This window comes from Octopus bimaculoides, chromosome 4 (assembly GCF_046866305.1).
Source record: "Octopus bimaculoides isolate indiv1 chromosome 4, ASM4686630v1, whole genome shotgun sequence".
Lineage (NCBI taxonomy): Eukaryota > Metazoa > Mollusca > Cephalopoda > Octopoda > Octopodidae > Octopus > Octopus bimaculoides.
In genome coordinates this window covers 46,286,876-46,308,415 of record NC_142931.1, presented here as the reverse complement: position 1 = coordinate 46,308,415, position 21,540 = coordinate 46,286,876, and the positions used below count along the sequence as shown (strand labels likewise).

The 21,540-nt window shown below is 36.3% G+C and overlaps 1 protein-coding gene across 1 annotated transcript in view; it reads left to right on the top strand.

Moving 5' to 3' along the window:
• The window catches only part of LOC106884508 (uncharacterized), a 718,976-nt gene that overhangs the window by 609,248 nt on the left and 88,188 nt on the right, over nucleotides 1-21,540 (top strand). The window contains exon 4 of the mRNA XM_052967039.2: nucleotides 11,158-11,333. Within this exon, the coding sequence (XP_052822999.2) occupies nucleotides 11,158-11,333 (176 nt within the window). The remainder of the gene's footprint in view (nucleotides 1-11,157; nucleotides 11,334-21,540) is intronic.

Sequence of the window (21,540 nt, the reverse complement as noted above, 5' to 3'; positions counted from 1 at the left end):
TATATATATATACATATACATACACATATGTACATATATATATATTCATAAATATACATACATATACATATATACATATATATATATATATATATATATATATATATATATATATATATATATATATATATATATATATATATATACATATATATACATATACATACATATATATACATATATATACATATACATATACATGCATATACATATATACATTTCTCTAAGTGTGTTTGCGAATGTGCAGGTGCATGTTTATAAGCGTGAGTGGGTGTATACTTGCCTGTACCAGTATACATGTATATGTGAATTCATGTGAAAATGTAAAGATGATTGTGATGAAGATTTTCGAAATTTACATTATTGACCTCTCAGCAGACAAAGAATGTAAGAGTTTGCATTTTTGCTACAAGGTGCCCTCTCTCTCTCTCTCTCTCTCTCTCTCTCTCTCTCTCTCTCTCTCTCTCTCTCTCTATCTCTCTCTCTCTCTCTCTCTCTCTCTCTCTCTCTCTCTCTCTCTCTCTCTCTCTCTATCTATCTATCTATCTATCTATTTCTTTCTCTCGGTCTCTCACTCTCTTCCTGTTTCGCATTCAGACTTTCTACCTCACACTCCTACCCTTTTTTTTTTTGTTCTTTACTGCCTTCTCTACTCCTTTCTATATTTCTTTGATTCCCTTCCTCATCTACCTCTTTTCTTTCTGCTTCATCTTCCTCTGTTTTACTTTACTTTCATTTGTTCGTTATTCATATATATACTTTTTTACTAGTTTCAGCCATGCTTCAGCGGTCATTCTGGAGCACATATATTTAATTTTTTTTTAATTCTTTTACTTGTTTCAGTCATTTGACTACGACCATACTGGAGCACCGCCTTAAAAGGTTTTAGTCAAAGAAATCAACCCCAGGACTTATTCTTTGTAAACTTTGTACTTATTCTATCGGTCTTTTTCCGGGGAGACATAAACACACCAGATTCGGTTGTCAAGCGATGGCGGGGGTACAAACACAGACACACACACACATAAATATTTACATATATATGTGTGTGTTTGTGTGTGTACATGTGTGTGTGTGCGTGTGTGTGTTTGTATGTGTGTGTGTGAGTGTGTGTGTGTCTGCTTGTGTGTTTACGTGTGTGTGTGTGTATGTGTGTGTGTGTGTGTGTGTTAAACAAAATGATACAGCAAAGGCCAAGGCAGTGTGAGATTTCTAGGACGTTAATAATGAGAAAGGTAGTCTTACAGCTGTTTCAGGGATATAAGAGATATCCCGTCATCAGAGACGACATAAGAAAACAGTAGAAAGTTAAATATAAGGAATGGGGGTAAATATAGGAATTATACAGGGAAACATGAGAATAAAAATATATGTCAGATGTTAAAGCTGCTGTTCCATAATCCAAGGAATGTTCTGTGTAGAATGGGTAAAGAGGCTTCTTGTCCATGGTATGTAAATTCCGATAGGAATGGATAATGAACAGCAACTTTAACATCTATTAACATATATTAACATATATTTTTATTTTCATATTTCCCTTTATACTTCCTATATCTCCTACTTTCCAAAATAACTTCTTATACTGAACTCTATTATTTCCTTATATTTAACTCTCTTATGTCGTCTCTGAGGATGGGATATCTTTTAATATCCCTGAAACAGCTGTAGGACTACCTTTCTCTTTATAAATGTCCTAGAAATCTCACACTGCTTTGGTTTTGTAGTCTCACTTCATTTACCATATACGCATTAGACTCCTCACTCATGCTAATATCGAACCGGGAGTCTAACAACAGTCCTTCCGTAGCACTTACATCGCTTTACCTGCCTTTTGGGTCTTCTGGATATCAAAACCTCTCATTATATATATAACGAGCTTCACTCATAAGGCTTTGGTCGGCCCGAGGCTATAGTAGAAGACATTTTCTGAAGGTGCCAGGCAGTGGAACTGAACCTGAAACTATGTGGTTGGTTAGGAGGAATTTCAACCATGTTTCATGGTCTGCTACCACAACAGCTCCTTTATAGGATCCAGTTAGCTCAAGGCATCATCAGGAGGAACCACGTCCGGTTTCGGCCACTACTCCTCTACCGTTTTGACGTGGCGCCCTCCCCCCCTTTCGGAGGTGTCTTCAGCTCTGGTGTTGGGTGCATGTCTTCTTTCTTCTATTCCCTGGCCTCTTCGATGCAGCATCAACGAGTGTCAGCGTCCGACTGATTGTCTTGTCAAATTCCTCTTTTTATACCTGCTGCTAGGCTCCAGCAGGCTGCCCCAGCAAGTTGTCACGTGACACTGTCTAAATTTCCCGCTGCTAGGCTCCAGCTAGTAGCTCCAGCAAGTTATCACGTGACACTGTCTAAACTTTAACTGACAATGGAGGGCGCGTAATCTTAGCCCACGCATGCTCTAACTGAGACCGTCACCTGTCAATCATCGAAGCCACTTCAGTGTCAGCCTGTCTCACCTAATGATATTATTTTCCTGCCGGCATGTTATGACTTTCAAGCCATATTTGGTCTTCCCGCTTCAGCCATATATAGAAACTGGCTTTTTCGACCGCCTCCTGTATCCTCCTTATATATATAACATGTGCATGTATGTACGCATGTATATGTATGTTATCTAACTATCAATTGTCATGGCTTATTTACTGTATACGTATAGCCTGGGTATAAGAGAAATCAGTACAGATTTAATTCGGTAATCAGGAGGTCAATGTGTCACAAAGACTGTCAGTTTTATCTTTCGATTCTTCAGACAGTACATACTGAAAGCAGAATTTTGTCTGAAAAATATGTCATAATCTAAAACTGGAAGTCAGATTTTTTTGCAGTTATTTGCTGTGTACGAGAGTTTGTGGGTATATTGAGGCAGTTTGATTATTAGGTTGATGTAGAGAGTGCATGCGACAATGTAGGAGTGAAATGCCGTACACGTAGATGTCAGCACATGGGGATGGATAAAAGCAAAGGGTGAGATAAAAGAACAAAAATGCATGCTTTGGAGAGTAGAGGAATACTGATATATCTTTTAACTTTTACTTTTTCTCTCATTAGTTTGTGGAGCACCACTTGAATGGTTTTAGTCGAACAAATCGATCCAAATACTTATTTGTTTTTAATATTGGTTTTGGGTCATGTCAGGTAACTTTAACGCAATATGCGATGCACGAGTAGATTTTGTTGGCTCGAAAACGGATAGGAGGAGAAACCCGTGCTTCAAAAATCTGCTTAGTCGGCTTCAGTTGGCAGATAAGTACAGACTAGATGTCTCAGACGCTCCATTGTGGAAATGGACAAATAGCGATGGGTCATCTTGATCTTATTTAGATAGGATTATAATTAAGCAGAAACCTAGTTAGACATCCACAATTTCACCACTTTAGCTATAGTGATCACAAATTTGTGAATGTAGGCTCGACTTAGATAAGTTACGTAGACAGAGATCCGCTTCTGGAAACTCAATAAGTCTCTTTTTGCGCATGAGTAGTGTTGAGGGCAAAGTCTGGAGCCATTATTAACAACAAATGGTGGTATGTCCTCAAAAGCGTCATAACATTTGAGTGTATTAGATATAGCAAATAGTTAGTGGTTAAGAAAAATAGAGTAGAAAAGGCTTTAGTTAGGGCTCTAGATGAAGCACTGGAGTCTGGCTCTGCGCCCCGAGTTTTAGCTGTGATATTGGCTGTTAACCAACACCTCGAAGCTAAACACGAAGGGTGCATAGTCAGTGCTAAACAACGTGCAATGGGACGAGAGGGAATCAAAGCTGCTGAATGGACCCGTATGATAGAGACCCAATGTGGAAATGGTGGCACAATAAGGTCTATGATGAACCAATAAGGGAACTTGGTAAACGAACTCGAGATGTGTATAACCTTTCAGGAGCATTTCGCCCTGTTTTTTCGGGAGGGGCGGCGGGCCGAAATTTAGGAGGGACCTCACGGACCTTCTGGTCGGTGTGCCACGTCTCTCGGGGTCGGAAGCGGAATGCTGTGAAGGGCCAATCTCAGTTGTGCGGGTGGAGGAGGCTTTGATGGACTGCGGCGGGGACAAGTCGCCGAGACTAGATGGTCTTCCCTACGAACTTTATTACAGTGTGCCAGACTTGTTTGGGCACCTACTGGCATGGTTTTCACTAACAGGCAGCAGAATGGGTTTATTCTCAGGTCTGTGAGCCGGGAGTTGGTGACGCTGCTTAGAAAGGACCCAAACCCCAAAAATGGGGGATACTATAAATAATTTCCGGCCTATCAAAAATCTATCCGTGGGTGTATGCCCAAAAATCCAAAATCATACTGGAGTCGAAGCAGAACGAAGTGAACATAACATTCACTGTTAGTTTTCATTTCCCGAATTATAAAGCCAGATAATATATCTCAGTATCTTGGGTAGATAAAGGTCAGGGTTCAACCGACACATACTTCGTATTCTTAAGTTTTCTTGTAGCCACTTACCTAAGCTCCTGAGTGCTGAGCAATTGGTCCTGTTGATTGTTAACAAGACGAAAGACTCTGAGCCAATCTTCCACTCTTGACTCTTGGCGATTGTGTGACCTGATTGCAGTATATTATCACAGTGAATTTAAATGCATCGTTATCAAATATACTTAAAGTATATGATTTCATATATACGTGATTTGAAAGCAACACTCTATTGGTACTTTTTCTGATGGAGATGTGTGTATGTGTATGAGCGTTTAGTTTATGCTACCACAACAGCTCCTTTATAGGATCCAGTTAGCTCAAGACATCATCAGGAGGAACCACGTCCGGTTTCGGCCCCTACTTCTCTACCGTTTTGACGTGGCGCCCCCCCCCCTTTCGGAGGTGTCTTCAGCTCTGGTGTTGGGTGCATGTCTTCTTTCTTCTATTCCCTGGCCTCTTCGATGCAGCATCAACGAGTGTCAGCGTCCGACTGATTGTCTTGTCAAATTCCCCTTTTTATACCTGCTGCTAGGCTCCAGCAGGCTGCCCCAGCAAGTTGTCACGTGACACTGTCTAAATTTTCTACTCTATTTTTCTTAACCACTAACTATTTGCTATATCTAATAGACTCAAATTTTATGACGCTTTTGAGGACATACCACCATGTGTGGGTGTATTTTGTAAATGAAGTATAGTCAGGGAATTAGCGATTACACTGATGCTATAATCTAAATTCAGTGGCAGTAATTATATTGCCGATGTATAAGTGTGGTATTTTAATAAATGTCGACACACATGGGGACATAGGGAAATTGGTTTCTTATTTCTGTTCGGTATTCTAAAATCATGTTGTGCAAAAGAAATTTTTCGTGAATGCATATATGACAGAGGTGTCACATATCAAAGTCTAAAAGTTGCCATGAAATGTTATAGCTTTCAAGTACCAATGGTGTATATATCTAAAAACATAGTTACGTTGATTGCATTTTTCATGTGAATTTGGTCGTTTGTTAAACTGATATCATTAGTATCAATGAAATTACATTTCACTGTGCCCAAGTATACAAGGAACATTTCAAAGCATTCGTCATTGATCAGTCATAGATTTAGTGAGAAGCAGTTGCAGATTTAGATCTTGTTGCAGTGTTGTGGGAAGCTGTATATTATTTTCATATTAACTGATAACGGCATTTTAACGACGTTGTTATTGTTGTTCAATAAAGAGATGCAACCGCACAAATTGGAGGGAGAATTTTTCTAATGAGGTACTAACATTAATTGAATGTGGTTGATTAAATCACAACATTTGTGTTTTCTTGTTATAGTCTGTGTGCATTTAAAATATTTATTTTTGTCTGTAACAAACTGCTTGCAAGTATGTTATTACATATGCTCAACACCCAATTAAATGCAGCTTCCTCGTAAGATGTGGCAAAGATTATCTTGCTTGAAGTACTGGGTAGGTTTCCAAGATTACTTGGCGAGTGTTCGAACTGCAATGCACATACGCATACACAGACACATACACACACACACACACTCACACACGCATACACACACATACACACACACATACACACACACATACACACATACATGTATATGATATATGTTATATAATATTTATATTATGTTATATATTATATCATGTTTTATATTATTATTATTATACATATTATTGTTGCTGTTTTATACAAACTGTTCCAAATTTCACAAACATATCTCAAGTAACAGCAAGTTGGACATCTTACTTTGAATATTATTTATGTTTGGCAGTGATATAATTTATGTGAAGGAGGCCAAGGAGGCAAAGGCACTGAGGTGGCAGAATCGTTAGCACGCCGGGTAAAAACGTTAAGCGGTATTTCTTCCGTTTTTATGTTCTGAGTGGAAGCATGCATGAATGTCTTTGAAAAACGGTCAAACGAAAGCATTCCGTCTAATTTTCTCTGTAAAATTTTTAACTTTGTGTTACTTTGTAACACAATAAATTTGGGTCAAATAGTTTTCTACCCCAATGGTAGTTAATTTCGCTAACGTTTTCATGACGAAATTCGAAACACAGTTAAAAGAGACGGATCGCCAAACAGTTTACTTAACTTCTTGAATTTATGTGATTGTTTCACAGAAAATTGTAGCTTTAAGTTCAATAAGAAATTAACGTCTAATTTTTCAAAAACTTGCGTCGAAGGTTTGGTAAAAAAATGAACTTTTGAGGTCGAGTAGTTACAGAGTTTTTTTGTAAACCCATGTCATGCTACATTTACCTTCACCGCCGCACTAATCATCCACATCATGCAATTAAGTGAAATCCGAAATCCCAGTCTTTGAGGATAAAACGGATTTGTACTGGCATAAGGGATTTGTGGAAACAGGCAAATGTTTTGATCCGTTATTATGTCAAACGCAGTTACATTGAATCACGATTGAAGGAAATTGCAAATGACATTCCTAAAATTAGCCAAGAAAGTCAAACTTTCGAGCCAAATTTTCGCAACCAAATTAAAATTTGTGATCGAATTTCTTTAGCGATTAACCGACACCGAAATTTCGCTGGCATTTTTAAGTGTTTCATAAAAGTTACCCGTATATTTCAGAAAAGTATTCTCGTTTTAAACAAACATTGCTACATCCGTCGTGTTCGAGATCGAAAGATGCGCCAATCTTGCCGACAGTCTGGGGGATGCAAACTTCCGAGGCAACATTCTCGTATTAGAGGTTGGAGCGAGAGTTTTGGGGGCAAATCTACTTGTTAAAGGTAATAGCAGAGACAGTGAAGAGATATTTCAGCCGTTTAAAGGCTATATTTTTATTTTAATGTTAAAGAAAGCAACTCTGAGTAAGCCATTGTAATAGCGTTGACGTTTCACGCTACCATGACGTCATTAAGTTTGGAAGTCAATAATAATACTGAGAAAAGTTACAGCTATATGAAATCCCCAGGCGGTTTAAATGCACTACTCTCCGATATCCAAGGGGCTAAAATGTGTCACCAGGGGTCATGATCTGGATGCAACCCGGCTCTCTTAGGATATAAGAGGTTAAGGGCCAAAACAATTGCTTGGGGGCTGTCTCTTCTCTGAAGACTTTCTGTTGTTCAGCCCTTTTGAGAGTTTCCTACCACTAAGAAAGCTCTTAACCACTACCTCTGACCCCAATAAAACTATCATTGGACTTACTGAACGCCGCACCTCGAAAAACATCCGCAAGATAGGCTAGTCCTGCTCATTGTGCAACAATATGAGTCAAGTCCATTATAACAGAAATGTTGATTTATGCAGTAGGTGAGACGTGTAAGGATTTCCTTTTGGTGTACGCAGCGGAATACAGTAAACACAACTTCATTTCTGTTAGTTGCACAACAGAACAATTAAATAAGATGTTCAGGCGCCGAATTGGCTGTGTGGTAAGTAGCTTGCTTACCAACAACATGGTTCGGGGATCAGTCCCACTGCGTGGCACCTTGGGCAAGTGTCTTCTACTATAGCCTCGGGCTGAACAGAGCCTTGTGAGTGGACCTGGTAAACTGAAACTGAAAGAAGCCTGTCGTATATGTATATATATATGTTTGTGTGTCTGTGTTTGTCCCCCAACATCGCTTGACAACCGATGCTGGTGTGTTTATGTCCCCGTGTCTTAGCGGTTCGGCAAAAGAATAAGTACTAGGCTTACAAAGAATAAGTCCTGGGATCGATTTGTTCGACGAAAGGCGGTGCTCCAGCATGGCCGCAGTCAAATTACTGAAACGAATAAAAATTAAAATGGGCATAGGTAGGATGTCAGCGCAATAACAATAGTTCGACGGAACTTGCCGAAGGTTTTACATCAAACGGCTATAATTTTGAGGAACTGTTGTTGGCACTCCGTCGCTTACGACGACGAGGGTTCCAGTTGAGGGTTCAACGGAACAGCCTGCTCATGAAATTAACGTGCAACTGGCTGAGCACTCCACAGACACATGTACCCTTAACGTAGTTCTCGGGGATATTCAGCGTGACACAGTGTGACAAGGCTGACCCTTTGAATTACAGGCACAACAGAAACTGGAAGTAAGAGTGAGAGAAAGTTGTGGTGGAAGAGTACAGCAGGGTTCGCCACCATCACCTGCCGGAGCCTCGTGAAGCTTTGGGTGTTTTCGCTCAATAAACACTCACAACGCCCGGTCTGGGAATCGAAACCGCGATTCTATGACCGCGAGTCCGCTGCCCTAACCACTGGGCCATTGCGCCTACACTGAGGAATTGTATATTCTCAGAAAATATTCTAACTCTACTACACTTTCAGTCCTCAAAACAAGAGGATAAATATACTGTGTCTGTGAATAACGTGACGCTCTGAAAGAACGAACAAAATGTCAGGCGAATTCCATTACATTTACACAAAACTTTTTCACTAAGTGTTCTCTTTACTGTTTTCTATTTCTTTCTGTCTTTCTTTCTTTTTTCTTTGTTACCAGTATGAAAAAGTGAAAACTCATGACGCCATTTTGTCTAAAAAAGGAACGCAGGATATTTCCGTTTATATTTCAAAATTCTGTATTTCTGTGTTCTTTTCATTTTCCATTTTGAATCTGAGCAACACAGGCAATGTTGAAATATTGTTCACTTTAATAAACAATCAATGCCTTTTTATTTCAAATCGTATCACGCTCTTCTTATTGTCTAGAATCATTAGCACACCGGGGAAAATGCTTACCAGCATTTCGTCCGTCTTTACGTTCTGCTTTACGTTCTGAGTTCAAATTCCATCCAGGTCGACTTTACCTCTCATCCTTTTGGGGTCGATGAAACAAATACCAGTTGAGTGCTGAGGTCGATGTAATCGACTATCCCCCTCCCCCAAATTCCAGGCCTTGTGCCTACAGTAGAAAGGATTATTATTATTATTATTATTATTATTATTATTATTATTATTATTATTATGGTTTGGCTCAGGTTCGGTCTTATTCTTGGTAGGATTTATGTGGGTAGCGGGTTACTACCAGTAAATTTAAGTATCCACAAGTTTTCAGCACTCTTTCAAGTGCCTAGAACCCTCCTGATAATCTTTGCTGTCCCTAAGAAACAACCTTTCTGTAGGAGCTCTACCGGGCATTGTATTCCAACCTCTTTCAGCCATTTGTCTACATCTTGGCTTACTGTTCCCAACGCACTAATTATTATAGGCACGACCTTTACTTTTTGCATGCTTGAAATTCTTCCAATTTCAAATTTTAAGGGATTGTTGTTTTTTTTGTTTGTTTTTTCTGCCTCTTTCTTTACAATCCTGGAATCAAACGGGCATGATAGGTCGATTAGTAAGCAACTTTGCTTTTCCTATAACTGTTATGTCTACTCTATTATTTTCTAACTTCTGGTCCGTTTGAATAGGAAAGTCCCACAAAATCTTGCATTTCTCCGACTCCAGTTCTCTTTCGATTCGATGATTGTACCATGTGTTTCCATCTTCAAATTCCCAATTCTGGTACAGTTTCCAGTGTAAAGCTTTTACCACCTGGTCGTACCCCCATTAGCTTATATTCTTCCTGTGCCAACTCGGGGTATTTTCCACAAAGTGAGCCACTGTCTCGTTCCAAATTCCACATGCTCTACATTTCTCTGACACATTCTCTCTATATATTCTTTTTCTCAAATCGTTTGTTTTATCGCTTGATCTTGGGTTGCTACAATTAGGCTCTGTTTATTGTTTTTAACTGCCTTTTTTTAACCTAGCCCAGGATTTTGTTCCACATAGTGTTCAGTGGCTCTCCAAAGTTATATATATTAAAGTGACTAGTCGCAATTTAAAACCAAAAGGCACAAGAACAAACATCACTAAAAATGAGTAAGGGTCCAAGTAAGCACTAGCATTGCTAGAAATAAAATTAAAAACAACTTTTAGCCGCGAACTGAACATTTTCTGTTACAAAAGCAATTATCTATCGACTCTCAAGGGAGACAAGCTCCCTAAGCAAGCGAGAACGCCATATCACGGTGATTTCGGATCAAATTGATCTCATCAGTGGATAAATAAGTGCTTTTGTAACAGAAAAAGTTCTGTTCGTGGCTAAGAGTTCTTTTAACTCTTATTTTTAACAATGTTGGTGCTTACTTGCACCCTTAGTCACTTTTAGTGACGTTTGTATACACACACACATACATACATACATACATACATACATACATACATACATACATACATGCATACATACATGTATACATATATATATATATATATATATATATATATATATATATATATATATATATATATATATATATATGTATATATATATATATATATGTATATATATATATATATGTATATATATATATATATATATATATATATATATATATATATATATATATATATATATATATATATATATATATATATATGCATGTGTATCCACGAAATATGCATGTGTTGAATGAAGAATAAAACTGAATCGATGGAAAGTGCAGGGAAGCGTGTCAGAGACACGTACTGTGTCACGATGATTCTGCCTGACAATTACTTAATTGTCAGGCACAATCATCGTGACACACATCTGTGGAAATTCGCAACCATTTACGCGCTAATCCAATTAACAGATAGTACAGTTGATCAAACAACTGAAACACAACGTCGAAACCGACGGAGATTCATTCCCTTATTGCTGAATAATATGACTAAATACACAGTAAGTGCTCTTTTACTAAAATATAAATAATATACAATCATTTCTATTTCTTTGTTTCCTTCACAGACCTGATGATAGTTTCAGCTAGTATCATTGTACTAGCCGTTGGCAGTACTGGTCGAATATTCGCAACTTCCTCATTGCGTGGTCTACGATTCTTTCAGATCTTAAGAATGGTACGCATGGATCGTAGAGGAGGGACATGGAAACTTCTCGGATCTGTTGTATGGGCACACCGTCAAGTAAGTTATATATTTATATATATATACATATATATACATATGTGTATTTTTGTGTTGGAATCCCTGTGATCCCTAGTTGATACATGTTGTCTAATGTCCAGCAGAGCAGGCTGTATATGTTATCTAATGAATACACACACACGCACACACAGATGTATGTATGTATGTATGTATGTATGTATTTATGTATGGATGGATGGATGGATGGATGGATGGATGTCATTATTTAGTTTATTTCAAGGTTTCTTGCTAATAGAAAAACCTAGACCCAAGGCTCCTTCACTGGGATTTCAACAGCAACAGCAGGGTATTTTTGTATGTATGCATACGTGCAGATTCATGTTTTGCTTAATGTATGTCTTCTCGTGCATATACTTGCATTTCTAGACATGCTTGTATGTATGTATGTATGTATGTATGTATGTATGTATGTATAAAATTCTGTTGCATAGGATTTATAAAGGATCAAGGTACATCAACATGGCTAGCCAAAGACACGCAGCGCCGACAGTAAAGTAAGCCATTATCAGCGCAAAAGGCATCCATGAAATCAAGACATTGTTGTTGGGTAATCCGCAATTTTAATTGTTTACAAGTTATAATCAACAAATGGCAAAACGTCTGGTGTAGCGTGAAATAACAATAAACGAACAAACGGATTTTAAATGTTGCAACAATTGTTTCGCAGACAATCTCCACTTTAATGCAAGCACAATACAATTTTTGAACTAAGCAATACATTATGCGAATCCCACACTCATCAGGCAGCATTTTAAAAATAGTGAAACAATGACTTATTGAGTATTTGATTCTCAGACAAGTCAAGTTACAACCAAAGGTACCAAATTATGAAAGTTATAAATCGTTTTGTATCATGAAACTGACAATTAAAAATAGTATAGAACAGGAAGGAGAGGAATTATAATGCACTGTCATTGACCTTAAGATAAAAGAATTTCAGAGTTTCATTTATATTCAATCGACGCCGAGAATCACATTGTCTGTTTTAGACATTTTCGAGCAGACGTTAATAATTACTCCTAATACCGTTTATCTTTCTATTTTATTTTCTATTTGTATATATATATATATATATATATATATATATATATATATATATATATATATATATATATATATATATATATATATATATGTATGTATGTATGTATGTATGTATATATACTTACTTATTTGTATGTGTGTGCATTAGTGTGTATGTTTGTGTGTATATACATCGGTACACATATGTATACATCATAGGCATATACACACACGCATATTTGAATCGTAAATTTTGCACTAGTGACTTAAGGTAAGAAAAAAGGAAAGAATAAGTGGAAAGAGTATATAAGGGAACATATAGTTGAAGTAAATATAAAGAGAGTAAATACATTACAGAGAAAGGGGTAAGTGGAAATAGAAAAGGAGATAAAGTTTCTAGAAAGAAGGACAGATATAGAAACAATAGAAGGATAAATGTAAACACTCGCCGTCCTAAACTAATAATTAAAACAAGTAAAGGAAAAGTAATAAAATAAGAGAATAGGAAAATATGAGCAACCCAAATACTGAAATTCGTATATTTAATATATAAAATCTACTGTCCGATGAGTCATTTAATAGAAGAACAAATAACTACAAAGAGGTGTATATCAAGTGATTAGATGGGAATGATGTAGTTTTATGAAGATATCCCAATACTCACATCAAAGTTAAAATTATAAGATGAAACTATAGCTTTCGATATCATATATGAGCTATTAGATTATTCACTGTTGCAATATTAGTAATATTCGGTCACACTAACCTATTAGATGTTAGACAAGAAACCTATTATTAAAGATAAATATTTATGGCGTATGATTTTAGGTAGGAGTACACTCGCCAAACTGATCTACAGAACAGGTTTAGAATACAAAATAGTTGTTCCGTATGGAATACGGGAATTAAATCCAAGTTCGTTTGATTTATTATTAATATCTTCAACTGAAGTTACATAGATACACACAACAATATATATATATATATATATATATATATATATATATATATATATATATATATATACTCGTGTGTGTGTCTATATATATATATACACACATACAGGCAACAATATGTGTGCGTGTGTGTGTATATATATGTGTGTGTGTATGTATCTGTATGGTTGCAAGAGAGGTGGGTATATGCATGCGCGTATGCGTGTATATGCTGTTTTGTGTATATGGCTGTTTTGTGTCTTTACATCCGTCTTTACATAAAATCGCGTTAGTGTCTATGTAGTTGGACACAGCGACCTTCAGTAGTATGCCAACGTTATTGCAAGAGTGAAATACCGAATGGTGACTTGTAACTATAGTAGGGAAGTAACAAGAAGGTACTGTTATATATGGAGGAGGTAAGTATGTTGGCTGAGAGGACGTTCGTTTTCGAGGCGTTGATTTTTAGTCCAACTCTTGCGGCGGTGAGGTTTATCCCATCAAGAGCGCGTTGGATGTCGCCATAGGAGTCCCCTATGACAGCAACGTCATTGGCATACTCAACGTCAATGAGCGAGTAACCACATCCTACCCTGGCCTCGAGGTGGCCATCTAGACCTTTTTTGAGTATCTATTTGACTGTAGCTTCACCATATATACTGTGTGCGTATATATATATATATATATATATATATATATATATATATATATATATATATATATATAATTAATTATATGTATTTATTTTATCCTAATAAATAATAATTCGGATAGAATAAATGGGTTAATAGAAACCAAGGTAGCAAAGATCACAAAATAACTGTGGTGTAATTCCTGTTAGTGAGGCAGAAACTCCTTGATATTTTGGGTATTTGAGTATATATAAAAATTTAAGGAATGGAGTAAACGCATGTTATAAGTGCATACTTTATTCCGACATTCCCTGAGAAGTTTACATTTTTAACATCGACGATTCCTATGGATCGCATAAATTGTAATTCTTCGAAACATATGTTGGAATAAAGTATGCAGTTATAACATGCGTTTACTCCATTCCTTAAATTTATATATATATATATATATATATATATATATATATATATATATATATATAACGGTGTTTGTTTCGCGCTTGTTGTGCAGACAGACATAGATAGATAGATAAATAGATATATATATAGATAGATAGATAGATAGATAGATAGATAGATAGATAGATAGATAGATAGATAGATAACAGAGACATGTGTTGCCAAAATTAATTCGTCTGAGGAAATATTCTTAAATGCATTAACTTTTAAGGAAATATCGGCTTATTCAACACAAGTTTTGTATTTCAGATTATTTACTGTCAAAATATTAGTAATTAGCCTTCAAAGGATCGCTCCACTCAACCTACAAGTAGTTGATATTCAATAAGATGTAATTAATCTACGCATAAAAAGCGAGTTGTGATCGGGGTTAGTTTACCTGTGGAATCATTGGTGTATCAACGAATATTGTGCAATATCTTTTTGATTCCTTGTCGTGAGATCAAATTAGACACGTATCTTCTAAACGTACATCTGAGGCTAAGTCAGTTGGACAAAACATTTCAGAAAGATGAACGTTTAAATAGAGGTAAAAATCACCTGGCGGGCTTTCGCACACTTTCCGTCATTCCAAATTAACTATTAAGGTTTCAGAGGATCCGAGTTAAGAGTGAAAAACACTTATTCAAGGTCTCACGCATTGTTATCGAATCACAGGTGTCATGATTGTGAATCAAACATCTTAACCATCTAGCCGTGCCTGCATTCAAGTGGCTGATTTACAGGTTGTTTCGAACGGACATTTTGCGCTGTGAAGTCATCGACATAGCGTTTAAATTGGGAAGCTTCCAGTTTCTTATATTTCCTATTTCATCCGATAAAGGACTGTAGAGAACATGGGTTGTAAATCTGTGTATTATTATTTATTAAGAACTAGTGTGGGAGAAAAATTATTTGCTGTCTCTGAAGCATCAGAATTTTCTATGATTGGTAAATGTCAGGATTCACTCCTATTAGTAAACCAATTACGACAGAATTTGTACACAAGAAAATAGAATTATAACGCACATTAGAATCCTGATTTAGAAACTCATAGCTAGCATTAGAGTGTTGCATAGGGCGATTTACCGTATTCTTTCCAGATATTCTTCGTTCTGATTTCGAATGCCACTGAGAACTCTTTTCTTGAGTTTCCCAGACCGATTTTGTACTTGGAATTTTTCATCGGGCATTATTCTAGGATAATTCTTTTTTATTTTATGGCTTGTGATCAAATTTTAGAAAAAGATTCATTGATAAATGGTAATATTGTTTCAAGACAAACATACGAACATCAAATCAAACAGATACACAAAACGTAGCTTATTTTTTTACAATGTAACACCTCTACAATCCGACAACGTTTTTATAAATTATAAGACACACCTAAAGGAAGGACCACGTGTTTGTTTGCACGAAAGTACGTACGTACGTGCGTACGTACGTATGTATGTATGTATGTATGTATGTATGTATGTATGTATGTGTAAGCGCAACAGCGTTGAACAGTTAAGAAGTTCAATTCACAATTACGAAGTCCCAATTTGGATCCTACGGTGTGACATCTCGAGCAAGTAGCTTTTATCATAGCCTCAAGTCAATACATGTTTTGTTAGTGAAATTGGACAGACGGAAACTACGCGGAATACATTCGAATGGGCAATACATTTAATTCAAAGTTCCCGCTTTATCACATACTGTGTCCCGCTAATTCTATCTGGAGATTACATCAAGAATATCTGTTACTACGGAATACGCTGCCACCTGCACATTAATACAATGTGCAAGTAGTTCTCTTGATTGAATAACTGCATACTCATCGTCGATCCCGATAGAGAACCAGTCAATTCTTTTCTTATACTTATGTGCACGTATATATGTGTGTTTGTGTGTATGAGTGTGCATTTAAATATAACTGTGTTCTTGAATTCATAGCAGCTATTAACTTCTAGAGATGCAGTATCTTATATTTTCCTCTTCTGCTGCAGCTACAGCAATTTATGCCCTAGCTAACTACATACCATTTCCACTGAGCATCAACTGAAGACACCGTCCCTCCTCCTTCCGTCACCCCCACCATATCTCATCTGTTAGACTCACAAATGCTTTGCTTCATTCCTTCTTCCAAGAAATGTGACAATCTGGACTACCTTGTCCGTCTACACATTTCCTGCAAGTCTTTCCCTGCAAATGTTCAATCCAAACATCAAAGATATTAATCTCACTATAATGGAAAGAATATTTAGAATTAAAAAAAACTAAAAAGCATAAATTTTACATATACTTCATAATTTAATTGCGCTCTACAGCTGTTTCAATGGCATGAAACATCATTATTTATATAACCTCAAATTAAAATGCATAAATAATTATATACTTTAAGAGAGGTGCATTACTCATATCGATGAGAGAAGAAAAAACTATGGGAGGTGTGCAAAGATTATGGACTCTGCGCCTCGTCTGTTGACTACTATGTAGAAAACAAAAACCTAATGGGCCCCAATTCCCAGTGGGATGCAAAGCAAAATAGAACATGACGAGGGATAATCTGAAGTGAGAATATTAATGAAGCAAATTATTTCGAATTAGATTTTTTTAAAGTTAGAGCTAATTCAGATTCTGTTTCTCATGTTGATGCATCATTTATAACATTGCTAGCATAAATATGAAGTAAGATAAAGTGCGGTGTGGTGTGGTGTGGTGTGGTGTGATAAGATGCGTGTGTGTTTGCTTGTCATAGTATGCGTGCGCGTGTGTTGGTGAATATATGTGTACTACATCTCTAATTCTTTTATATTTTCAAAAGTGTGTACTAAAACGTATCTACAAGTACATATCGAAAATTTTGCTCCTATGCGTAAATGTATAAACAGACAGACATAATGTCAAAGAGGTAGGTAGGTAGGTAGGTAGTGGTGTTTGTTTGAATGTGTAACAATATCAGTACTATACATAACCATTTCTAACATTATACGTGTCTTGTCTTGTAATCCTGAGAGATAACAGGATTAAGGTATAAATATGGATTCATATCCTAGATTAACATATATGTGTGTAAAAATACATTCATATATCGATATACATATATGCATGTGTCTATATACATACATCGATATACATTCATGTATGTGTGTGTGTGTGTGTGTGTGTGTGTGTGTGTGTGTGTGTGTATGTGTGTGTGTGTGTGTGTGTGTGTGTGTGAATGTTTTTAATACAGAGGAGATTATGAAGAAAATTTATATACGGACGCATTTCCAGTCGCATTTAATGAGACACTCTCAGAAATTAAGTCAGTGAGCGGCTTGAAATGAGGATCGAATCGAGCGCTTTCATTGTTGTTTAACATATAAAGATTCATGCTACTCTTCTTCCTCAAACTGCCGATGAAAAGTTTTAAGTAAGTATGTTTCTAACCATGAATTCATAATTGTACAAATTTGATGGTCGCATGATGATAGCTAAAATACAAATATTAAAATACACACAATGCTATTATTATTATTATTATTATTATTATTATTATTCAGGTCACTTCTTGGAATCGAATTGGGGTTAGGAGCCCGCGTTCTTAACCACTACGCCTGATTGCCCGCGGGCAATCAGGAAGTGAATTTTAGGGCTTATAAATCTAATATTTTCTCTCCTTCCTTAATACCGGTTCCCATATGCTGCTCATATCTGAACTTGGTCTGCTTAGGAGGGTGTTGTGTTCTAGCATATGTGCTACTTCTTTTAGTTTTCCTATTTTCCAGTGGTGTTCTCTGTCTATTTTAATTTCATCCTACAGCGAGAGGTGGTCTGCATTTTTCCTTACATGATCAGCTATACCCGATTTATCAATATCTCCTCGTGTCACAGCTTTGCGATGTTCGTCTACCCTTATTTTGAGGGGGCGACATGTTTCACCTTTGTATAACCAACCACAGCTGCATGGGATGGAGTACACGCAGTTTTTGGTCATATTCTCTTCTATTGGTGGTTTTAATCGAAAAAGATATTTGCGAAGTGCTGTATTACTCTTGAATACTCTCCTGTCATATCTTTTGTATCTTTTCGGAGAGGCCTTTCACATAGGGTAGACAGACTGTGAACGGTTTATTGGCCTCACCCTCTCACTTCTTCATAATTGGAGTAGATAGTATACTTTTGGGGTAGTTGTTGCTTAACAGATCGCCATTGAGCTTGATCATTTCTTCGTGGTGTGTATCACGATCGCTACTTCTATTCTTTGCACGATGTTTTAGGCACTGAGAAATCCCTCTCTTTACACTGTATGGATGGAGGGAATTGAAGTTGAGGTGTCGTCCAGTAAAGGTCGGCTTGCGGTATACGGATGTTCTGAATCCATACTTGGTGCGTGTTATTAATACGTCCAGGAATGCCAGCTGATTGTCTTTTTTCTTTTTCCATTGTGAACTGTATGGATGGATTTATTGAGTCCACATGAGCTAACAGAACTTGGACATCTTCCAGGTGGGGCCAGAGTAAAAAGGTGTCATCAACGTATCGTAGCCATAGTGCTGGTTTTAGTGGTGTTGATCCTAAAACCAAATTCTCAAAGTATTCCATGCATATATTGTCTATTACCGGTGATAATGGCGAACCCATAGCTAAACCCTCCTCTTGTCGATATATATATCAGTGTCCATACTGAAGTAGGTAGTTTCTACACAGAAGGTCAACATTTCCATCAAGTTTCTTATTGGTATACTCGTGCGTTCTTTTAGATGGGTATCTATCACTAGTTTTTCTTGTATCGCCGATATTGCTTCACTATTTGGGACTTTTTTTCAACAAATTTTATTCAACAAAAACAATAACAATATTTAACTAAATGCCGGTCTGGATGTCTGCCAAGCAAATTGGAAGCAGTAATTAAAGTAGATGGTGAATATGCTCCGGAATAATCATTTAAAGATGTTTTTGTTACATGTTATTGTTTTTGTTGAATATATTGTCTTAGCGAAACGTTATATGGTGTTGGGAAGCAGTACGTTGATGACATTTTTAGGTACCTACTGTGCACATGTGAGATGGAAATATTCCACAATCGGCATTTTCTGGTGCATGTAGGGGCTTCAACGGTTTCACTATCTCGTTTGTTTATTAGTATTTTGCAATAATCTGTTGCTCTTGTATTGCAAACGCATAGACATCGAAATGTGATGTAGTAGTCGCGAATCACAAAAAGCTGCACTTCGTGTCAAATTAGTGTCTTCAAGATTTCGGGGGGATTTGTGAGGTTCGTGTCTTCTTTTTACAACGCAGACATGCAAGCGCGTGTGTACAAATATGGATATTTATCTACACACCCACATATGTGTATATGTATATACATACATATATGTGCGCATATATATATGCATACATATATGTGTGTGCATATACATATATACACACATATGAGTGTGTATATATATATATCACATATATATAGATATATATATATATATATTACATACATATATATATTACATATATTTGTGTGCATTTATATGTGTGTATTCTTCAAATCACACCCTGACTTCTTAAACAAACACCACGAACATTATCTCAGACGACTACACCAATACCACTAGTCACTAACAACAGCACAATGCCAATACCATATGCAACAACAACAACAACAACATAAATCCCAACAATAACAATGCAAATATCAATCCAATCCAATACAAATTCCTTTGGAAAAATCACGATTCTAAGGGTTGCCAAGGATTTCGTCCTGTGTAAATATTTATCCATCAGTTAATATCATATCAAAACGTGTATCAGAGATGATAATCTTATTATTATTGTCGTCATCACAACAATCAGCAACAGTATAATTCAAATTTTAGGTTCGATTCGATACCGGATTTTTTTTTTTATTCTTTCTGTCTTCTCATTTCGTTTTTCTATGATTTTATTGGTCTAAATTCCCCTCTGAGTTTTTTTTTCTTTTGTTTTTTATTCTTATAAAATTATTTCCATTTATTTTTCCTTTTTTATTATTTGATTTCGAAGCAGTTTGTGATCTACGTTTTTTTGTTGTTTTTTTTTTCCCATTTTATCTGTGGGCGAAAGGGGTTACATTTCTGTTACTTTCCTAAAGTTGTTTTATATTTTCAACAACTTTCTAGAGAATTCTAGAAATAAATAGACAAGCAAAGAAAAAAGTAACACACATAAGACCAAACAATAAAAAGAAAGGAAAAGAAGAGATCGAATTTTAAAAAGAAGGTATAAAGTAGTTTTCTAAACTAATAAATCTTACATAGCACCAGTTGGGTATTCTGATAGTTGCTGACTTTTAGGGGTCAGTAGGTGTCTACCTTGTATGCGTGCATATGTATGCATCTACGCATATATATATATATATATATATATATATATATATATATGTGTGTGTGTGTGTGTGTATGCATAATATATATGTATGTATATGTATATATATATGTATATATGTATGCGTATATATCTATGAATGTACGCATGTTTATTTATGTGCATGTATATATGAGTATATATCTGCGCATCTATAAAAATGTGTGCGTACGTATTTGCTTGTGTGTATTTTTGTTTGACTGGATCTTTCTTTTCACTTGTTTCCTCCAATATATCTCTATTTATTTACTTGATCTATATGCATGTGTTTATATACACACACACGCACACAAACACATACATACTTACAGATAGATAGATAGATAGATAGATAGATAGATAGATAGATAGATAGATACATTTCTTTTATTAGCCACACAGGGCTCAACGAAGATGGGACAAATACAATGTAGAGCTTTTCTTTTTGGGAGGGGGAAGGAAGGAAAAAAAAAAAAAAAAAAAAAGAAATTGGTGGTGTCGATCAAAAGGGATCGTAGGAAGGGAAAAAGGGGCAGTTCGATCAAAAGGGATCGAAAAAAAAAGAAAAGGAAAGGCCGATCAATAGGGATCGTGTATCACACAGTAATGTTCTCGTGTAAAAAGAGGGGAGGACAGTTTAGGTTTAGCCGTGGAAGGAAAAGCCCACGGAAAAGACCACGGTAACCTTGGTCAATATTCTCATTGAAGAAACTATAACAGTAAGTGACTCTCTTTTGCCTTTTTGTTTTATTTTTTTTTTCTTGTTCATAGGGTTATGCTCAAGATGGCTCCGTCGTTCACACGTGCCATCCT